This window comes from Acipenser ruthenus, chromosome 12 (assembly GCF_902713425.1).
Source record: "Acipenser ruthenus chromosome 12, fAciRut3.2 maternal haplotype, whole genome shotgun sequence".
Taxonomy (NCBI): Eukaryota; Metazoa; Chordata; class Actinopteri; order Acipenseriformes; family Acipenseridae; genus Acipenser; species Acipenser ruthenus.
Genome location: NC_081200.1, coordinates 32,790,530 through 32,813,775, shown reverse-complemented (window position 1 = coordinate 32,813,775; position 23,246 = coordinate 32,790,530). Strand labels below are relative to the sequence as shown.

The 23,246-nt window shown below is 35.9% G+C and overlaps 1 protein-coding gene across 3 annotated transcripts in view; it reads left to right on the top strand.

The window, feature by feature from the left end:
- LOC117417288 (guanine nucleotide exchange factor VAV3-like) overlaps window positions 1-22,369 on the top strand; it is a 73,460-nt gene extending 51,091 nt beyond the window's left edge. For 2 of the 3 annotated variants that reach the window (XM_034924898.2, XM_034924897.2), the window contains exons 15-28: window positions 680-789; window positions 1,291-1,392; window positions 2,281-2,378; window positions 3,109-3,131; window positions 3,837-3,882; window positions 7,825-7,955; window positions 9,327-9,389; window positions 10,031-10,065; window positions 11,610-11,726; window positions 12,947-13,034; window positions 13,174-13,303; window positions 16,400-16,480; window positions 18,040-18,191; window positions 19,391-22,369. In XM_034924898.2, the coding sequence (XP_034780789.2) occupies window positions 680-789; window positions 1,291-1,392; window positions 2,281-2,378; window positions 3,109-3,131; window positions 3,837-3,882; window positions 7,825-7,955; window positions 9,327-9,389; window positions 10,031-10,065; window positions 11,610-11,726; window positions 12,947-13,034; window positions 13,174-13,303; window positions 16,400-16,480; window positions 18,040-18,191; window positions 19,391-19,435 (1,221 nt within the window). In that variant the 3' untranslated portion in view covers window positions 19,436-22,369. The remainder of the gene's footprint in view (window positions 1-679; window positions 790-1,290; window positions 1,393-2,280; window positions 2,379-3,108; window positions 3,132-3,836; window positions 3,883-7,824; window positions 7,956-9,326; window positions 9,390-10,030; window positions 10,066-11,609; window positions 11,727-12,946; window positions 13,035-13,173; window positions 13,304-16,399; window positions 16,481-18,039; window positions 18,192-19,390) is intronic. The other variant, XM_034924899.2, reaches the window with a different exon arrangement.
- Window positions 22,370-23,246: the final 877 nt, after the last annotated feature.

Genomic DNA, 23,246 nt, shown 5'->3' with positions numbered 1-23,246 from the left:
TACATTAAAGATGAAGACATGTGGATGAGGTCAGCCAGTTGGTTAGTGGGTAGGTAAAATGAAGTACTGTAAGCGGTACAGAAATACTACAGAGCAGTGCTGCACAAATCCGATCCTCCAGGTCCAGTGTCCTCCTATTGAAGTGATTAACTGATTGAAACCTGGAAGGTGGTTACATTGGTTTAATGAAGTACTTTATGGTACAAGTGGTACAAAGACCAGGAAGGCTCCGGCAGAGGTGCTGGAACAATTTTGATAGTGGGGGTGCTGAAAGCCATTGAACAAAACTGTAACCCCTGTATATGATGGAAGCCATGCAAAGCCAGAGGTGCTGCCACACCCCCAGCACCCCTAGTTCCAGCACCCCTGGGCTCTGGATCTTGAGGACCAGAATTGTGCACCGCTGTTGCAGAGTCTGTTGTTTTTAAGTCAGCCAAGATAACATAACAAAAACAAACATTAATTTTTCTCAAAAAATTAATTATGTCAAACCTTGTCAAATGTTCCTGAGGAAAGGTTATTGCATTGTAGCAGAGAGCTATAACAAATTACTTTTTTTACATTTATGACTGCAGACTGCGTTAAAGGCACCTCCAAATTAACATCTCAATGATAAAAACAATAACCTGATCTGTGCACACACAACAACATGATGCCTGTCAATTCCTTTCCTCCTTAGTGGTCTTATGGATTCTATCTCACGCATATCCAGGGACAGAACGGGTTTGAATTCTTTTTTAAAACAAAAGAGCTGAAAAAAAAGTGGCTGGAACAGTTTGGAATGGCAATGTGAGTACCTACAAGAAAAGATGTGCCGTTCCTGTTTTTCAGGTCTAGACACTTAGCATGTTTTGTGAGTGGTTAATTCATGTGCTAGTTCAGCAGAATACCTTTGTTGAACTGGGTTCAGCGATAGTAATAAAGTCACAATGCAACTACAGAATGCATTCAAAAGAAGGCTATGATTTATGGTTTAATCCTATTATAATCCTAAACGAATGTGGTGATAAGTAAATGTTTTTGAAGTGTTTAAATCATTAATCCATGCTTTTGTAGGGTTTTAGCTAATTTAATCAGTCTTTCATGTGCAACATGGGGTTAATGTACTTCCTGTAAGAAGGCGGAAATGTATATATTTTCTTGCTTTACAATAACAACATTGTTGTGTAATGCTAGATGACGCTATCAAGAGGGTAATTCTTTTCAACCGAAACATCCTAAGAGTGTAAATAGACTGTAATTGCACACCTGGACAGGTAACACTGGCTACTCTTCTCTTTCATAATACAGATCTAACATCACACCTGAACATGCAAATGAGAATTGTCATGAATTTAAAATGCATACTTTTGAACGGATCACATCTTGTAGCTCGTGCCACATGCTTCTGAGGTGAGTGTACAAGAAGGAAAGCATTTACATGACAGTATGCTGAAGTGAACCTTTGTGTTATTCTCTTGTATTCTACAATAATTATTTCAGCATTTAAACGGTATAGAATATATTTACTGTATGCTGTCCCATTGAGTTGACTACCCAGTAACCGTTTCATCTCCTGTATCTCATCTCCTGCATCTCTACCCACATAAAATGACTTACTGTTATTTAATCTGATTCTAGTGAAGTGGTAATTGAATCCAATTCGATTTGCCTTGTAACCACCATGCCGACTGCTTTCCAGTATGTGCACATTAAGCAGTTTAGGGTTCTACTGAGTGCTTTTGGTTTTTCCATCTCCTCAACCCCACACGTGATGGTCCCCTAATTTGCAGTGAATAGATATGCAATAAGCCAGTAAGGTTTACCAGAGGATGACCATGGGCAAGATCTGCACTGCAGTTAAGTCTACTGTAAGAGTTTACTTCATTACTGCTGTTCTGGCAGAGTTTTCCACTCTTTTCCTATGGTACAGAAGATACACTGCTTTGCTTTTATTACATGTTTTTTTTTTTTTTAAATCTAACAAAACAACATGGAAAAATAACTATACCATACAGTATGTCTGCACGTCACACATCTAAATAGAGCCCTTTAACACTATGGTAATGTTAAATGTATTTCAAATGTTTTCCTGGTTCATTAATTAAACACATTGCTTAGTCAGCAGGGATAATAAGCTCCCCAGGCTACATTTGTGTTGTGCTGAGATCACAGTGGCATCCTTGACCTGCATCCTCATGCTTTATCAGAGAGCGAGCGCTGTCTTTTATTAGGTCTGCCCTTAGGAAAGTTGCCAAAAAGTTGCAGTCATTTTGTAAAAAGTCATTTTTCTTTTTGCAGAGGAATATTTTACCAAGGGTACTTGTGTTCTAAATGTGGAGCTGGGGCCCATAAAGAGTGCCTAGGCAGACTGGAAACATGTGGAAAAACACATACAGGTAACTGAACCTTCACTTGTGTTCTTGGTTTAGTAATGTACCATTTAATGATAATAACTTGTACAAATTACCACTGCTCTAGGATATTATTTAAAAAAAAGTCTATTAATACAATTGATTAAATACAGATATGTTATTTCTATTTTTGAAGTTCTGTAGCAGCACATACATTACAGTAGCATCAGCACTGGTTTTACTGGTGTTTACTGGTGGTTACACATAAGGATCAGTATTGCTGTCATACTGTATATCACAAGAAAAAAAACAGTACAGGCCATGTATATCATTTATGGTTGTGTCATTCTCATAAGTCACACTCGGTTTATCTGAATTAAAATGAAAACTCCTGCAAACTTCATTTTGCAGTTAAGATCTAGTTAGCCTGTCATAAATACTATTTTAGAGCTGACAAGTGCTTTTATTATGTGTTGCTACAGCAACCTATTAAAAAGTACTGACACTGCAAATCTGCTGCTGTTACTCAGGACAAAGTTCACAGTTGACAGGCAGCCAATTACAGATAGTCACTCAGGAGCCAATGAAACATAAACTCCTTGTGAACAAAACAGACTCTGGTCCTTCCCTAAGGCAGTTCCACTCCTGACAGGTACTGTACTATAGAGCAAAACAAAGCACAGGATCTACTGTGTAAATGAAGCGCGCACACTGCAACAAGTCTGTCCTCCTAATGAAACAACTTTCATAATGCCAGTTTTCAAACTTATTTCAGATTCGGGGACACTAAGAGCTGAGGTAAGGAATGCTTTTACTTTACATTTCAACTTTTATAGCTTTTTATTTTGTAAGAACAACGAGAAATAAAACATTCTTTATACTGTACAAGCAGTGTAGCAACATTTTCATACATATTTTTTTTTACCTATGCGTAAGCTTTTCAATGTATTTTGATGTTAATGTCCAGTATTATAGCAACAATAAAGGAAAATAAATCAACAATTCATACTAAAATGCATATAGCCCTGGAGTTCTCTAAAATGTTTTAAAGTTAAGTTTTACATTTTAATTTGAGGTTAATGGTAGTATGCATAAACCATTTGTGCACTAATAGCCCATGTGAATACACTGGGAGGATAATGCCCTCAACTTTTTAAAGATTGTATTAGTTGTTTTTTGCAAGTTCCTGACATGCACAGTCTCGCTTATCAGTGACAACACGTTGATGAATACTGCTTGTGACGTTGCCAAAAAGGCATCTAAAAAGAAAAGCTGAAAATACTAAAGTTTTAAACAACACTTCAGTGGTAAAATTGGATTTAGAGTCTTGGCTTCCAACATGTTTTGAAATTGCTGCTTCAGTTAAATCATCTTTGTTATGTCTAGTCCCTGGTGCATGGAGTGCATTGTAAAGATAATGCTCGTAAAATAGGAATGGTTTGATGATAAAAAGCGCCATTTGGATAATCTATATACTTAATCAAGTCTTTGTTCTTTCAACAGAAGAAACTCAATGGACCCAGAAGACAGAGTAGGTCCATGGATCCAGGTTAGTGTGCTATGAATGACACATCAATAAGGGAAGTGTTTTGCAAGAATTGTATGCGGTTTTGCTTTTCCATCTCATTGTAAAAAAGATACATATTATAAATATTTTGGTAACATTTTATATTCTGGTAATGTTACTGTGGCAAAGTGGTTTGCAGTGCGCAGGTATAGATGTGATGCAATACTTAAACAGATGACAGACAACACGGTCCAAACAATCCTTTATTTGTTTTATAATCCGGGTCGTTTGGCGACTGTAAATAATAATCACTGGCAATACACAGCAATGTGAACTACACAGTGAAACCACAAGGTTCAGTCCTGAAATAATAAACACAGTATAAACACACACAGAACGCAAACATGATCACAAGTCCAGAGTGAGTGCTAATGTGCAAGTGGTGAAATACAATTTATTAGTGAACAGTAGTGCAGTGCTGTCCGGGTTGGTGCTGGCCTTTAGCAACAGCTCCCAGTACAAGTTAGCTGTCTAACAAGAACAAACGAGTACAATTAGATTGACAAAACAAACAAACACTAAACAATCACGGTTATGTCACAGTCCTTCAGTGGTTCTCTCGCAACCATAACAATCATCTGGGGCTACGACTTGGTGTACTGTGGCTCCGCCCCCTTTCTAGATGTCCGACTTCCACCTTTCCCTGGAATTAATTGTCAGACCATCTAGTCCGGGGCACACTGTTCCCTTTACACAGCGCCCTCACAGGTTGGGAGAGATTTATAACCAAGATTCATTATTTCTCTGTCACAGTTACTTATTATGCAAACTTGTGCAGCTGTTAAATGTAAACTCCAAACCTAACATTCGTTCATAAGAAAATTATAATTCAACACAGCCATAATGAAAGTTGGGTTAATTTCTTCTTAGTTTTAGCTGGGTCAGATAAGCACTTTGTTGTCAGCTCTTCAGAGCACTTTATATGAAGGTATATGCATATACACATCTACACTGATGCCTCCTGCAAGAATACCTCTCCCCCAGTCCCCCACAGGGGCTGGACAGAGCTCATCATTAAATATGTCTGTGTATAGTATGTATTAACAACAACATCAGTGCCTTCCATATTGTTGTAATTATTACCTGTAGATAAATGAGGATTGTTCATGAGGGTTGTTCCATCTGAGCCACATTGAGGGGGGGTTGGACTTTGAGTTTCAGGATTGTTTATTGTTTAGGATTCCTATTTTTATATAACCTTTTCTATAATCATAATTATAATGGATTACTTTAGGTACCAAGCAGGGGTTTATAGTATCACTATGATAAAATAGTTTATGTAATATAGTTTCTGTATAACATACGAAACAAAACTGTATTTGTGGACTGGAAATACCAAGTTTTTATCACATTTTTATGAATGATAACTTGCTGTAAAATGCTGCCTTTCGTACTTTAATACAATGCGATGCAGAGATACTGCAGGCATTACAGGTTCTGTGCACGACTACTGTAAATCTAGTCCCCGGTTCAATTCCCACCTTAGCCACTGACTCATTGTGTGACCCTGTGCTCTGTCTTTCGGGTGAGACGTAATTGTAAGTGACTTTGCAGCTGATGCATAGTTCACACACCTTAGTCTCTGTAAGTTGCCTTGGATAAAGGTGTCTGCTAAATAAACAAATAATAATAATAATAAAGAACTATGCTTGGAATCAGAAAACCTTTTTATTTAGGGAGCCTTTAAACTTGGCTACCCTTGTCTTCTGTAATATAAATTGTGCTTCGGGCCTTCAGTGCCTTAGCTGATTGTGCACTGTGTTAAAAAGAAAACAGGCTTTTACAAGTTACCAGCACTTGGCTGACTGTAATTAGTTACCCAGTGCAGAACCTTTGCATATTCCTATACAGAATACTTAATCCCTCATTTGACATCTTCCATTACAATCCAAACACAATAGTCTATTCTAAGCAACAGAGTCTGTGGTAATTATGTCCTGCATGATATCCTATGAATGTGTGGCCGCTTTTATCTGTAAAAGCTTCCAGATACATCAAACCTCTTGCTATGAATGCTGACACCAACATAGAAAGAGTTCAATGGCTGAAAAAATATATTTCTGCAAGTAGAGTAGCTTTTTCAATGAAAACAAACCAGTCAAGATGAGAGGATTGTAATTCTCTTCAGTATTAACAGTGAAAATGATCCATTTCCATTTTGAGTAGAATTGTCTTACTTTAATTTATTACTGATGCATCGTTTGTCCCCCTGCATTTTGAATCATCTCCAGTACTACACTGTGAGTAACTTAAATTAAACTACAGACATTTAGTCTAATGTAGGAAAGGAGAACAGATTATAATTTACAATCCCTTTTTTTCATAAAATATTTTTTATATAATGTTTTTTGTAGGTGAAAATGTCAGAATCGAGGGCTTTGAGTATAATGTACTGCTGTGGCAATGTGGCCACGACCTTGTGCGTAGTGTGTTTATATGTTGCGTGTTGTGTGTAAATGTTGGTGTTTATGTATAAAATACACGGGATATAATATGGGTTATGAGCACGAGTGTTTAAAAATGTAGATTTGTATTTAGGCACGAGGATGGCACAAATCACTTCACGTGCATTTAAAGTATTAGTATGTGATGTGATGTGCCATCCTCGTGCCTAACTACAATTATACATTTTAAATACTCGTGCTGCACACACCCATTTATATCCCGTGTACCAACTACAATACACCAACATTTGCACACAACATGTAACATACAACATATAAACATAAACTAAGCACAAGGGCGTGGCCACATTGCCACAGCTACATATAAAATAAGGCCATGGCAATTTACTGGTAAACACACGCACGCGCACCCACAAACACACACACACACACAACACACAGTAATCTATGCAGGCAAAATATTTACATTTGAAAAACAAGGGGGTCTTATCAGATGGGGTTGGTGCCAGGAATTCTTGTTCCTGTTTTTGGTGAAATGTAAATCTTACAGAATATATGAAGAAATATTTCCACTCGCAATTGTAGCACCGCTCTTCTCAGAAGTCATGGGAAAAGTTCACTCAAAAAACTTCAGTGGCTGATGCAGGAAAGATGCCGAGTTTTACACAAATAAACTTTAATTCCAATATATCTGCATGGCTAACAGATGTTTGAACCCCAGGTTTCAAAATGGGGATTATTTTACTCCGCTAAAACAAGACTGCAATTTAGCTGAGATTACATTGTCACCTTCTTCTATGATAAAGATTTAATATCCTAGATACTGCAGGATCAGAGAAAGTCCAATGCTGTACACTCTAGCTGTAATTTACTTTACATTGATGAAACTATAATGAGGATAATTGTTACAGCACATCACTTTCATTGCAGCTGGCCACAAATACAGTTATCATGGTTGCAAAGCAAAACAAATCTGATCTTCCTGCCTTTGTGGATGCATTGTTGATCCGTTAATGCGTTGTGATAGCTGCTGTATACAGTTCTGAAATACACAGAAACTGTTTTGTATTAGTAAAAACACGTTCCATGTTAATTAGTGTTGCTTCTATTCACTTGCATGCATTGAAAACCTAGTAAAGGCTGACAGAGATAACATAGATTCCAGCATGAATTCCTTATGAAGTATTATATAACTAATACATGCCATAATGTCATATACTTTTTTGTGCTTGTATATCTGCACACACATAGGTTATTATTGGCTTATTTACATAGTGTTTTTTTTATAATGTGAGTAATGGGACTGTCAAAAAACAATCATTCACTGATTGGTGAGCACCATTTGTCTCAGACAAATGTCCCATCATCAAAGTTGCATTAAAACGCAGCTTTATCACATGGACTCGCTGGTGTACTTTAAGTTGATTAGGAATGTTTTTCTACAGAAGCAGTTGAAAGTGACATATTGACTTTGTATTTCACTGGTTTGCATTTGCTCTTTTCTTTGTGTGTATCCCAGGTTTACCTAAGATGCAGGTTATTCGAAACTACCTTGGGATACCGCCTCCCCTTGAAGGCCCCCCTCTGAACATCCAGGTTGGGGAAATCATCGAGGTGATCAGGGCTGATGTCCACAGCTCATGGTGGCAGGTAACTAAATTAACTGCAAAATAGACAGCAATCCTAACCAGATGTGAGATTATTAAGGCAGTACTTCATGTTTTCAGTAGTGTACAGCTATGGCCAAACGTTTTGCATCACCTAGAATTGTAGGATTGAGACATAATTAAAAAAAAATAACTATGCAAACAAAATTTCGATATTTTATTTAACATTATGTAATCAAAGATACTGCAAAAGTCATGATAGTAGTACAGTATTTCAGGTTAGATTTCGAAATGTCACAGTTTTTCATTAAGTACTGTATATGGAAAACTACAAAGCGGTATGTAATTCAATATGTTAGCGTAACATTGTTCAACTTTATGAAGGAAAATTAATTAATTTTATAGGGTGATGCAAAACTTTTGGCCATAGCTGTACATTACTTCAGCTAATAACACAGAGATTGCAATTGGATTAATTAATCAGAGGGATTTATTAAGTGACATTTTAAGCCTGGCTGGTCCTCTGTATGACTTCAGAATATGAACAGATTGGCCCTGAAGGAGTCCCATGTGTTCTAATTCCAAAGAATAAGAGCACGACCAGCAGATGTATGAGTCTGCAGAGCTTCAGAAGTCGACCTGAGAACTCAGGCACTTTGAGAGGGTTGTCACTGTGCATTACACAGACCGTCTGCAGTGATTTGTGCAATAAATGGATTTGTAAAGCCACAACAATGGCAGCTGTTAAATGGAACATTTCCAGTGTTCTATTTTGTTTTCTATTTTATGCAAAATTACACTTCCCACTGCTACTAGCATGCTTAATCTTTATAGCCCTGTGGCGCCAAAGGACAGAATTACAGAACACTGAGCATTAATCTCCAGTGTAACCTGGAGACAATTATTTCTGTACTGGTGCCAGAAAAATAAAATCAATCACTATAATTTTATTTTACCCCTTGGCGACCATCTGTTTACTCTAACAGGTTTATAAGTTTAATCTGTATCATGTGCTGATCTGTGGAATAACAAACAGAAGTGGTTTTTAAGATCACCGATAAAATGTTATTGTGTTAAATAAACCATTGAAGTTTTGGGATGTATTTTCAAATTTCATTTGTGCAAGGGGAGGGAGCAAACAGTATGTTGCTGGCTTATACAAAGAAAATGTTTTCAGATGTACATTATATATGTACATTATTAAGGCATCATTAAGTACCTACTCACATCCTGTAGATTTAATTAAATAAATTAATATTACTTTAAAACAGGGTCTGCATTTTTTCACTAATCTTGCAAGCTTTAGGGTATTCTGAATTCAAGCAGTCATAGTAAACTAATTGTTGAGGAGATTTGCTATGGAGGATATTGTTGTCATAACCGTTTGTAATTCAATTGCTTGTCATTGTTTCAGGGTAGAATTCTGACAACTAAAGAAGTTGGCTTCTTCCCAAGTGATGTAGTAAAACCTTACTGTGTAAGTACTAATTCATTGTTTTAGTTAACATAATAGCTTTTTTTTTTTAACAAAGGAAAAGATTTCCAGGGAACCGCAATATGTTTTGTGTTGACACCCTTTTTGCATGAGAGGCAGCTATGAATAATTTTTCCGCTGCTTTAGTATTTAAATGCTCTGTTAAATTTGATTTTTTAGTTGTAGTACATTATGTAATACTGCATGTTAATGGGGTTAAAAGGCAGTGCTAAATGGAAACATTAATAATAAGAAGGCAATCCTTATATTGATATTGGTTGAGGTTGTTTATTGAGCGGATTTAGACCAGCTGTCAGTGTATCTTTCAGCAATTTGAGTAAAAAGCATTATGATAGGAGATAATAGAATACAATTATGAAAGCATCTTTTGTGTGTATGCAAATATATTTAGTCTAGAGATAAATATCCAATCCCTGAATGCATCTTTTTGCTGTCAGCAAAAATCTAAATCATGTATGAGAAATCAAGCATTCAGCATTAAGGATTCCATTTTATGTTAGTTCCTGGGATTTGTAAAAAGTGAATATGTAGTTTGCAGGGTGTCTCTCATCATTTCTCTCAGTTTTGCTTGTAACCAAACTTGTTCTAAAATAATTAATTTTTCATTTTTTTTTTAAATGCAGGTTCCAAAGCCAGTTGACTATTCTGCACAGCCATGGTAGGTACAGGTTAATATTTTGAAGTCAAATGAATATATGTCCATTCTGGTAATTTCCTGAAATTCTTACCAAATAAACTATTTGCCTTGGTCAGCCCATGGAAAGCATGTCTTTGTTTAAAAAAACAGAACCACTTCAGTGACATATTGATCCGTAGAGAATAATGGGTGCTTAATTGTTTCAGCGTAATGGCTAAACCCTAATAAATCTTAGTTTCACTTGAAATAATGTAGTTGATTAACTGTTTGGTCTTGATGCACTGCTTGTCCTAGCATCAATAATGAACACACACGGTACTGTGTATGATGTCTTGTGATATAATTGTGTTTGTTAGCCCTGTTCTAGCACTGCAGATTCTCTTTTCATGGGCACTAACATGCTATGTACTGTCACTGGTTTAGGCATGCATGATTTAAAGACTTTCCTTAGGGCATAACTTGAAAGGTAGCAGAGAAGTCACATTGATTCTCTTCAAAACAAAAGAGATCGTCAGAAACAATGGCTTACATGATGGTTATAAACCATGCCTGTAGGGTTTGTACCATTTGTACTTGATGTTATTATATACTGTATATATATATAGCATGTGTGGGGGTGTCAAAATCTGTTGTGGTTTCTGAAGTAATACTGTTCACTTGATAACACTTGCAATATGCAATACCTTGTAGAGTTATTTTGATGGATATTCATTGAATACATATTTACTATTTATCGTTAACAGGGTTTTAACTCACCAGTGCCTTCCGGTGGCAAAGTTCTATAAACTTTGGTTTACCCCCTGCCATTAATGGTGGGATACAGTGATAGCTGTAAGGATGTGTTGCTATTCAGGTTTTGGAATTAGGGCTGCATTTGTTAAAATCTCCACTAGGTGGTGCTGGAGTTATGAAGTAGTCATGGAAGTCCAGGAAAGAAACTGAATTCAACACCCAAGTTTCACTTTTAATGAGCATTTTTTATTTTAGTTAATTAACAAAATTCATCCAAACTGTAATGAATCCGCATATGAAGTTGTATTCAGCTGTTCCATTTCTATCATGTTAATTTTGTTGCAACACATAGTACTAACTTTCTACTATATATTTGAGCATCAAAAGAAACGTATCCCTTATATTTGGATAAAATTCACTAGATGTCATCAAAAAATGACAAACTCTGTTTTAGAGCTGGTGCAGTGATTTTTTATTGTGCTGATTAACAATTGACATCATGAAGATGCTGCAAAATGATCTGTCGATCTTGGGCAGGCGTTGTGACTTTTGGTCTCCCAGTTTGTGGCCTGTCATTGACAGAGTGTGTCTGGTTATACCGTCTCGCCAGGTTTGAAATTGCTGGCTGTGAGCACCCAAGACGCAGAGCCACAGTACGCTGCCCTATCCAGCCTCCAACATGCCAATTGCACAAAGGCACTGCTCTCTTGAAAGACGTGGCATATTGTTTTTTTTTGTTTGTTTTTTCGAAAATATATGTGTTATAATAGTGATACGTTTATTTTGATGCTCGGTATATTTAACCAAAAAGTGTACACCTGTATTTCATGCAGGTTTGCTGGGCCAATGGAAAGATTACAGGCGGAAATGGAACTCATAAACAGAGGCAACAGCACCTACCTTGTGAGACACAGAAGTAAAGAATGCACTGAATATGCTGTTAGTATTAAGTAAGTGTGTTTGTCATGCAGATAATTAATTGTGCTCCTAGTGCATTATTAAATGAAGAAGTCGCTCACAGCTTCTGAATTTAAATATAGACAACCCAGAGCACATCATGTATACCGGGAACAGGTGTTCTTTTTTAATTAGGAGTTTTAGTTTCCTAATTACATTGCCCACACCAAACTGGGCAGGTTTAAACACTAATGACTGTGCCAAGGAGGTGGAATGCATTTTTCTTTTCACTGTTTTATATTAAATTATGTTAGTGATTATCACTGTGCATGAGTCAAATGTATAGTTTTGCAATGTTCAAAGAGTAGGATGTTTCCAAACTTGTTTATTTTTTTATATATATTTGTTTATTTATTTTACTATGTGCTGATCCTTATGAAATGCATACTGTACTGTATATATTGCAGGAAAATGTGAACAACACATTTCATGGATTAATATACATCAAGATAGTGTTCATATATGTAAAAAGCAGGGGTTATTTGTCTTATATCTGTTACTTATGTCAGGTTGGCCTTGTTATAACAGTTTTACCTGGTACCTTTAATACAACAGATTTATTAGCCCATCATGCAATCTTAGCAGGTACGGTTTTAATGAAAGCAGGCTTACTAGATTCAGTATTGCTACCAAATAGTATTTGGGTTTAACATTTGAATTTAAATCTGGCATTGCATTTTCAGAGTAGACACAGGTGTCATTTGTGGAGTGCTGCATGTCATTTCATAGTCAAAGCAAGTTCAGTGATCAAAATGAGGTGCACACAATACTGAATTAAGCTTTGACATTTCAATTTATAAGAGGCACGTCAATGGATTTCTATAGACAGTATGGATTAGTGGTATTATTAGGGAGCTTACTCATCAGACATCTGATAAGAACCTCATTTTCTGTGAAGAGCTATAAAGAAATGAACATCAGAGAACTGGCAAAGAGTGAAACAAAGAGTAATTTGATTATTTGAATGACTATTTGACCAGACCACATGGCTTTCCAGTTAGCCATTCAGGGAATGATCCATTGCAGGGAATCAGATTTACACCTTCAGCTCTGTCTGTAAATACAGTTTCTTAATGAGATCCTCGACTTTTATTGACATTGGCATACATTTTATGTCAAAAATATCCTTATTATCCGGGTTTGCCCGAAGGTCAGTTCTGATTTTAAAGCACTCACCAGCAAATTACATTCCTAACTTATTAATTGCCCACAGGTATAACAACGATGTGAAGCACATCAAGATTTTAACAAAGGATGTGCTTTTCTACATTGCAGAGAACAAGAAGTTCAAAAGTCTGTTAGTAAGTATCAATATGCTTGGACTAGCTCTTATGCTGTGTCATTGTTTCTTTGAGAACTTTACTTGTTAATTGTTTTTTTGTTTGTTGTTGTTTTTTGTCTTGACCAGCAGTGCTTAACTACATATTGTTTTATCAACAGGAGCTAATAGAGTACTACAAGCACCACTCCCTAAAGGAAGGGTTTCGAAGTCTAGACACAACACTGCAGTTTCCATACAAAGAACCAGAGAACGCAGTCGTGCACAGGGGAAACAGAACGGGTAGCAACTGTGAGTACGATAGCATGCAGTTCTAGACTGTACTGAAAGTGCCATGTTTCCATTAGACACACACTTCACTTCCCGTGAAAGTCACACGTCTCTCTATTCCTGTATTTCCCCTTTGACCAGTCGATGCTTTAAGCACGAATCACATTTGCACTGACCCGCTGAGGAAGTGACCCAGAAGTTTTCCCTTGTTTCTTTGCTGTAAATGGCTTTCAGCTTTCTTGATCGCAACACAAATTATTTTATTTTCACACTGATAACCCATCTTTCTATTGCCTATTTTTATATTTGGCCCCAGGGGCAAAAGTATCACTGAGCTGTAATCAGTGAACAGTAACAGCTTTTGACAAATCCATCTACAGTGCTGAGTTACAGCCTGGAATTGAGAATGTACTTATTCTAACACCAGCAATGCAATTGAGGGACTATTTCTAGCATCACAAAATTATTCAGAAACCCGTTATTTACTAATTAATACACTTTAATTGGTGTAAAAGTAACATCTGGTATAATTAAAATTACCAAATACCGGTACCAAAACATTTTAATTTGCAGAAATTCTGCACACCATCCCCTAGTAGTCTTAATCCTATTGTATTGTAACTGTAGTAACCTGTCTCTCAATTATAATATACAGTATTTGTTTGAAGGTTGCTGTGATATATATTTAAGTAAGTTCTATAACAACTCAGCTACTATGGAGAAAAATCTTTGTGCCACCAATTTCTTCTCATGTCATTTAAAAAGTAAATGCTGTTATTGCAGCTGTTGGGAGGAATGGGTTAAGAGCAGTACAGGTAGCAATAACACACCCCTGGCAAAGCTTGTGCTTTTAGTCTGACACAGAATTTATGACGCATTGCAATAAGCACAAAGCCGTGATTTTATTCTCTGTCTCTACACATTTCACTGAGCAGAACATTTTTAGGTTTGCTGAAGGTCGTATGCCAAATACACAGTTTGTATAAATTACAAAGCAGCCTGCATCTCAATGTAAATGTATGCAATGCAAATTTGATACAGTATGTGCTGCTTAAAAAAGGGAAATGAAAGGCATGTGGGTTTCTTTTTAGATTCCTAATCAAAGCAAAACCAGTTCAGCTGTTTAGCACTTGAGCCATGGCATGGCATATACAAATGTCAAAAGGCTTTATTTCTAATAACAACTGTGTCACAGGCTTTGTGCATGAAGTAAAAGCAGAGGTTTCAGCAATCTGCTCAGTTTTGCTTGTTAAATGGGATTGAACATATTCTGTTTTTTATAGTCCACACACATCATCCCTTTTTTATCATTTCCACTTACAATGCATATCTGGTGGGGAAATTATTTGTAAAAACTTGATTGCGGCCTTCCATCCCAGGATGAATGAATCTGACAAATGCAAATCAGACCACGTAGGACAAAAAGCTGCAGTTTACCTTTGTCAAATTTCTGAAGTGCTAGCACTACTAAAGACATTGGTTTTATATATATATATATATATATAACTTTTATTAGTATGCAGTATTCTGGTATGGTAATTGGTGTGGTAATTCTATGATATTTAAAATAGTGTTAACAAACAAATTTAGACAAGAAGCTTCTGTTAGTGTTTTCATGTTAGAATTCTCCTAGTTATAACATTTCCTCAAGTACCGTCTTTGTCAGGGCCATAACTTTGAGACTGTTTGTCTAATTATAACTTATAACTTCCCTGGTTAATTGAAGTGGCCCCATAATTAAAATAACTAGATGGGAAAATGTACTTCATAAACATCACACACCACATTTCAGTAGAAAAAAGTATTATTTGATGGATGGTAGTATACCAAGGCAAGACGTTTCTCAATAGCACTGTGTGTTCCTGAATAAGTGCATGCAGTAGCTTACAAGATCAGGGGGTTTCTGCTAGATCTATTCTTGAATTATTAGATGCATTGTATAATATCAAAAATATCCTACATCATGGGCAGTTAAACTTGTGACATGCTTAAAAGTCTTACTCCATGTGATGAATTATCGTCATGTAAGACGGACTAAATGTAAACCTGCAAGGTGTGTATTAGATTTGTTACCGCTTAGGGATATGTGCAGTGTTTGTAAGTAATATCCAGGTGTTAATTTGTAAACAAAAAGGTATTGGATCATATAATTAAGGAAGAGGGACAGCATTTCTGTTTCTAGACCTGATGTACTGACTTTAATTTGCAGTAGCTTCTATATATGCTTCAAGTTCCCACCTGCCTGTTCTTGCTTTATTGTTGGTGTGGGTAGCTGCTTGCTGACTTTTGCCTAGCCATGTTTTAACATAATCTTCAGATTTGAACAATACCAGCGGCGGGCCAACTAATCTGATGAACAGGAGCGACAAGTGCTAGTTTGTTTTTTTTGGCTTTTCGCTGTTTGGATTGTGATCAAAACAAGTAATTGTCTTAAGGATAGATGTCGTGTCCTAAAATATATCATTACAGAATGCTTTTGTCATGCAGTTCATGGAACAGGAAAGTGTTTTTTATTGTACATGTTATGTACACAAAGTCATTATTATTTTTTTTTTTTAATACAGCCCATCAATTGCAAACTGTAATTCTCGCCTGTAAGACAAAAAGGTACTCGATCTGGGATCCGATGCGATCCGGCACAAATGAACCCCTGGTTATACCTACAATAGCAGTGGAGCAATAGGAATAGTTGTTATACTCACTTAAAGGACTGCTAACCAATCAATGTTCGTACATCTTTTTTTGAAAAGAACCAAAAGACTCTCAATACAATACAAGGAGAGCCAGTAATATTGTTAATACAGCTTATGAGAGGTAAGAAAATGGATATTAAATAATTGGTTAGCACTCCTTTAATGGGGAAACAAGTGGGTGTGATCCTCAACAAGCTAAAATGTTGGCTTTATGTACCTACTTACTGTTTACATGTGAACATAGTGTGTTCTTTACATTATGAGTTATTTTGTAATACCATGGCAAGTGTATTTTCAAACACTATAATCAGGTGTTTATCATTTTATCTGATAGGAATGCTTTCTATGTCAATGGTATTTTATTGGCCCTTCAGTTAATATTTAAACTTTTCTTTGCTTGTCTCTGTTTTCTTTCACTCTGAAGCCCCATTGCTCTGTGGGTTTTCTATCGTCACTCCTCCAGGTTACAGCTTTGTCCCCCCTTCCTCTGCTCCTTTCTGGTCAGGTACTGATTTATACTTCCTTCAGTCGCATTTCTTTGCAACCTGAGTATACTTGGCTGCTTGTATTTGTGCACAGCTTAACCTAGTTACTGCTTTTCTTCACTCTGTTTGGCAAATATTGCATGTTGTGACCTTCATATAAAATATATTTTAAACAACTTTTCACTTTAAAGTTTATATTTCAATCAAAAAGTTGAAAAAAAAATAATTAATTTTAAGCTCATTAGTGTACATTTTTTTCACATTTCATAAATTAAAGCTTTTTTTTTTTGTAACACTTTGAAAATAGATTGAGGAATTTACACTTTTGAGTAATAGGCTAAAAAACAAAAAATTACACCTAAAGTGAAATAAATGTTTTTATTAGTTACAGGACAAGAGTAAAGTGGATTTGATAACATGAGCTTAAAAGAAAGATTAAATAACATAAATCAGAAACTAGTGACAACTGGCATGTAGACAGAGGACAGAAACACTTAAAGAGTAAGTAGCGGGGAGCCGAAAAATATAGCGTTACACGTCCCCATGTGTTGCTACAACTGTTTAAATAATGTACCTGTAATTTTCGTTTCAGTGCTAACATCCTGACAACTTATTACACTTCTAACTTTAAACTCTGTTTCAAAGCTCTTTTCAAAATGGCCGCTCTAGTGCACTGATAGTATAAGGATTATTGCCCACATTGTCAAACAGGTAACACAGCAATAACGATCCATGATGTGTTATAGAAAAGAAAAGCCAGAGCAACTGTTACGTTTTTTTTTTTTTTTTTTGTGATTTACAGAACAAATGTACTTGGTTTCTTTTACCTTTTAACATACATTAGATTAAAACAGATACAGGTTTCTGTACGATACAGTATTCAATGTTTCTCAGCATGAAACTAGGTACATATAAACCAATTTCCCAAACCACTGTTCACTATTGGAACAATCGATCTATTTACATGAGAACATCCAGTATGAGCATAATTTCAGGTTGTTAAGATTATGTGCATACTCAGTGGGATTCAATCATTAGTTGTGTCCTTTAGCTTTGTCTTTAAGCTTATCATAAAAGAGCCTTGGCTATATACTGTGATTTTACAAAATGTGTGTTGCAAGTGGTTGTGTGTCAGTTAGCTAATGTTTTAATTACCAGCAAAGAGCATAGCACATTAATGCACGTCTTAAAACAGTTTTGTACAGTGTGGTTCCTTAAGTTGTTTTACAAGAACATAATGTATGTTATAACATGAACCAGGAGGTCAATATCCTTTTCACTCGAACAATAGGGTACAGAATCTACGTCATTTAAAATAGTATGCTTTTGTACTTGGTACCAGTTTAAAATGTGTATGAAATGTAATGGAATCTCGTTAGCCTATACATTGTATTGGATATCAATGAAATATCTGCTATTCTAGTACAACTTAGATTGTAATTCTGGTTTGATTTGATACACCTGGTACAGTAACTGCAGTGCTGAAAAGATCCCTTCACTGTGTGACATGTCTTTTAAAGTTTGTGCTATCTTTTTGTATTCTCTGAAGTAATGCGTTTTATGTGCTTGTATTTTTCAGTGTTTACTCCCAAAGTAATTGGTATCGCAATAGCTCGGTATGACTTCAGCCCCAGAGATATGAGAGAGCTTTCATTACTGGAAGGAGACATGGTAAAGATCTACACCAAAACGGGAGCGAACGGCTGGTGGAGAGGGGAGGCAAATGGCAAGGTAAGGGTTCACTTCACCTCTAGGGAAATGTTTCATATGAACCATTTACTCATTCTGTAACCAGTGCAATAAATGTGCTTGTGGCCTCAAGTGGCTGCCAAGCCAACTGGAGCAATATACAATGCACTTGATGACTGTGACCCCAGGTCACTAAAACTATTATAGATAATCATAATAAAAATAATAAAGACATCAAAAGGAATAAGAAAAACCATACAGCTCATGTTAGGAAAAAAAGCTTACAGTTGCAGGATATTGTTTTCAATATGTTCAAAACATGAACCAGTTTCATTTGACCTTTTCTGTTGCTTCTTTGTCAAACAAAAGTTGTCTTTCACAGGTCAAATTTATAATACTAGACTCAATGGTTTAATATAATGTAAATAATGCAGTTCTAATAAATAACTGAGATAATCTTTGTGGAATTGATACAGAATTATATACTGTAATAACTCATATGCACCAGTGTTACGTGGTGTCTCTAACAAACTGAACAATCAATATGAAACCAAAAAAATGAGTGCATTGCATTGTCATGTAGTCCTCAAAAGCATTACCCCTTATCACAGAACATTTTATAATTATAATTTAGTATTTTTTTTTTGGATGGGATTGAGTTGGCTAGGCTACTTGATCTATAGTCTTAAATATAGTCTTGAGGGCTCCTTATTTCCTTTTTTTTGATGAGTGGGCAGCAACAGCTTTATTTCCAAGTGAGCAGTTGTAGGTTGAGTGCTTATGAGGCAGAATTGAGCCCCCACAGTGACCTCAGCATTAGTGAGAGGTCAATGGCAGAGCTCCTACTGCTATACTTAGCCACAAGTGCACTGATAAATAAAACAAAAGGTGGAGGGAACAAATCCTTTTATTTCAGTGGTAAATGACATTGTACCTGTATCGTCAGACCACGGATATGAGCTGTCAGTGAATCAGATAATAGAGGGTCCACTCCAAGTAGGGTTGTGATGGACTGCTGCTAGATTTCATTACCCCAGCACAGCTGCAGCAATCAGATTTGGTATCCCAACACGTTAACCACTTTGCCTAATGTACTGTGAAGTATGTCTCGCCTGCCCTTCTACTCTCTGAAGAACCAACTAGTTTGCTTTTGTCACTAAGTTATTGCTTGGTTTTGACAGGTCTGAAGCAGTACTTGTCCTCTGTCTAAATAACGTGCTTTTTTTCCCTTTGAATTTCAGGTGGGATGGTTTCCATCTACGTATGTCGAAGAGGAGGAAGAATAAATCAATAAATGAATAAATAAGTAAACCAGCCGGGTGCCACTGTACAAAATATCACCGTGGGCCACCGTGAATTGTGGACTTCTGCAGCCATGTTGTAAAAAACCCCACAACTCTGCTGTCTGTCCTAAACCTTGCTAATAGAATGTTGGGAATTCTCCACACAAGCTTGTGTTGACAGATTAATGGCTTGCCTGCAGCTTTACAAGCAAAAGCCTGCCAGTCTACTGTCAGTAGGGACCAGCTCAGAGGGAGAACCTCTCCCTCCCAGAAGAACTTCAAAATATAGACAGCTTTATTCTTCTTGTCACTCTTCTTGCAAGTACACATTGTCAGCTCAGCTGCTGGTAAATATTTAAAGACATCTCCATCCCCAGCTAAGGTTCTCCTTGATGAGTCGCGGAAGTCCGGAGCTGTTTCATTTTACCTTGCGTATCATTTCCCATTCTGACCTTCCTGGCGTCCTACAGGAACTTACCTGCATTATTATTGATGACTTTATCAGTGGCCATCCTTCTCAAAGTGAAGGCTGTGAGAATACAGGCGTTCCATCACATCACCTCTTTCCACACAGATTACAATCACTACCTTGCAAATAAGAATCATGATGCTGTTATAGTGTAAAGGATAAAGGGACAGAGAAAAAAAAATCAGTGCTACACAGGAATAATTGATTCGTCTTTCCAGTTCAAATAAAATGCTAATTTTTGCAGTTGGCTTATCTCAATAGGCATATTGTTAGTTGTCACTCTTGTTTCAGATTACTAATGTCAGTAATGTGCTATCTGAAATACAACTTTTAAACAAAACAAAAGAAAGAGAATACAGCTAAGGACAGTACCAGTAAAATATAATGTGTTATACCTATAGCTCAGTTTTAACTGAAATATGAATTATGGATTATAGTTTGGCAGCAGCTCATGATAATGAGTATATATAAGTAAACCACTTCCCCTTATACTCCCCTTATACTCCTAATAGATGTATGTTCCAACAGAAGATTTGCAAGCTTGTTCACCTAAACATGGCTAAACTGTTACTGGTTAAGATAGATGCTAATTTCAGTGATAACACTGATAAAGGCATTAGCGGAAACATGTGTCTTTTTCTGTTTCTTTTAGTTTTATCTCAAAGATACAGCTTGGTGGGACTCCACCTTATTTGGACATAAAGAACCTGTACAATATTAACACTGAAAGTACAAAAGCATTCAGTGGTATTTGTAAAACAATTGTGTTATTCAGTGAAAAAAACACATTTTCTTTTGGGGAAAAAAAATGCACAGTGGTTTACACTTGTCAAATGCATGGTCTTATATTTGTTTTTTTTAAACTAAACATGCTAGATGCTAGATGATGTAAGAGTTGTGTCTGGCACTGTATTGTACTGGTATTGTATATTTACTAAATCACAGCAGTAATACTGTATGCTTATCCAAAAGTAAAAAATATCCCACTTGTTACTTACAAGGGAAAGGGTCCAAATTGAATCTGTGTATTTTTTAACAGTATGCATTCAGGGAACTTCCTTCATTGTATTTGTCAAAAGTCATTATTATAAGGAAGTCACATGCTGGAGTTAAGCAATCTTCAGCTATGATGTAGATGTGTAAATCTGCAATGCTATTTTTTTTTGTACAGTGTTAAAGTATGCAGGACTGGTTCTCCAAAAACTGGTCCAAATACTCCTCATGCACTGAGTATTATCAGGCATATTACTGGCACATACTGTTTGTATGGATTTTTATACAAAATGTTGTTTTTTTTTTTTGTTTTTTTTTTTGGGGAGATATTTTTGTTACATTAGATTAAATATATTGGAAATGTCCAAGTATTCAGATTGCATTTGAAAAGTTCACTGTTTTCTAAGACTTCAAGTGACGTTACTCCTTACTGGCCACTTGATGTCAGCATTAAAAGCTTTTATTTTATTAACTTTAACTTAATTTTCATGGGCTTATTTTGAACTGTTCCCAGTGCTAGTGGCATTAGACATCAGGAAAGCATCTCCCCTGAAAAAACATGAGTGTCTTTGAATTTGAGTAAAAACAACTGAAGGACTGCCAAAGGCACTTTGCTAGCATTGGATACTTTGTTTAGTGTATAACGCCATCATCCCTTTTCATAACTTGTTCCAGTGAAATGTTTGCCCCACAAAACAAAAATAAACCTAAATAACTCAATGTAATTTAATATGAATATGAAGTTCATATAATATGCACATTATTATTGTAGGAATTCTGTGTAAATCCTGAAGTATGCCATGAGAAACAAAATATATTTTATAAGCTAGAATAATTCATATGACTTTCACTCTGATGCTTTGGGTAAAGGTGTCTGCTAAATTAACAAATAATAATAATGCCAAAGACATGCTTGTATTTACTTGGGCTACTTAATCGAACACCCTGGAAACCTACATTGTTGTACTGCTATTTAACTGCAATCTGAGATTGTTTTATAGTGTATTAATGTACCATACTGTACAGATGTATATACTGCACACTAAACTGTATATTGCTAATTTCTTGTTTTAAGTTACAGACTTGTCAGTGGTGGTTTTTGTTTGATAACAACTTTTTAAATGATCTCATTGGTCTTTTATTAAATATAAAATTCTCAAATCAAATTTGTGCTGCCTTATTTATTATTATTTTATTATTTGTTTATTTAGCAGACGCCTTTATCCAAGGCGACTTACAGAGACTAGGGTGTGTGAAGTGTGCATCAGCTGCAGAGTCACTTACAATTACGTCTCACCTGAAAGACGGAGCACAAGGAGGTTAAGAGACTTGCTCAAGGTCACACAATGAGTCAGTGGCTGAGCTGCCTTAATACAAACATCACTTCATATTGCATTTGAAAGACTGGTGATGGATTACGCTGTTGTAAAGACATAATTGACACTATGTTAGAAATAAATCAAGTTCAAAATGTTTTTGTGGGAAAAGATGTATTCCTTCATGGGTATATGGATCTGTGAAAAATGATCCAGCATGTAAACAAAAACTATCTTCCTATTGCAGTAACTGAATACAGTCAACACTCACATGACTTCCGTGACGGTTAAACGAGTGTGACGCATATCTACGATTTGATTTTGGTCTGTTCCAACCCTTGTCTGTTTTTTCAGGGAACACAAAAAAGATACAATGTCAAAAATACATAGCTGAAAGGACTGTTTTAAAATAAGTAGGCTTCCATTTAGATGTACTGTAGTTGGTTTTGTTTGTACAGTAGTATATATCCAACAGAAGTATTTTATGAACAATATGATTCTGAAAATATCACTTGCCAAAAGAGACAACACGTGGACTGTAATACAGTACATACTTTTAAATCTGGTACATATTGTAGCAATATGTAAAATTCATCATTAACGACCCAACAGCAAAATGAAATCAAAATTTACCCTTGCACAGAACTGTGTAAAATGTGTATTAAGTAATATGTATTAAGCATACATTATATTACCCGCACTTTGTATAGGAATTTTAAGCTTCATGTAAACAATAAATAAACAAATAAATAAATAAATAAACAATGGACACTGGTGGTAGACTAATGAAGTTTAACAAGAATAAAGAATACATTCATTGGATTGTCGTCTTTATCCAAGGTGTCTTACACAATTTTTCAAACATTAAAATACAATATACATTATATATACTCTCCACTTTAGACAGAGCTCGTCTAGTTATGTGCCTTTCTGAGTTTTCCTCACACTATTTACAAGGACAAGTAACAGAAAGAAAACAATAAGTTTATAGGTTAAAACTATATATTGTGGAAAAACACTAACTCTAATTGTGCTC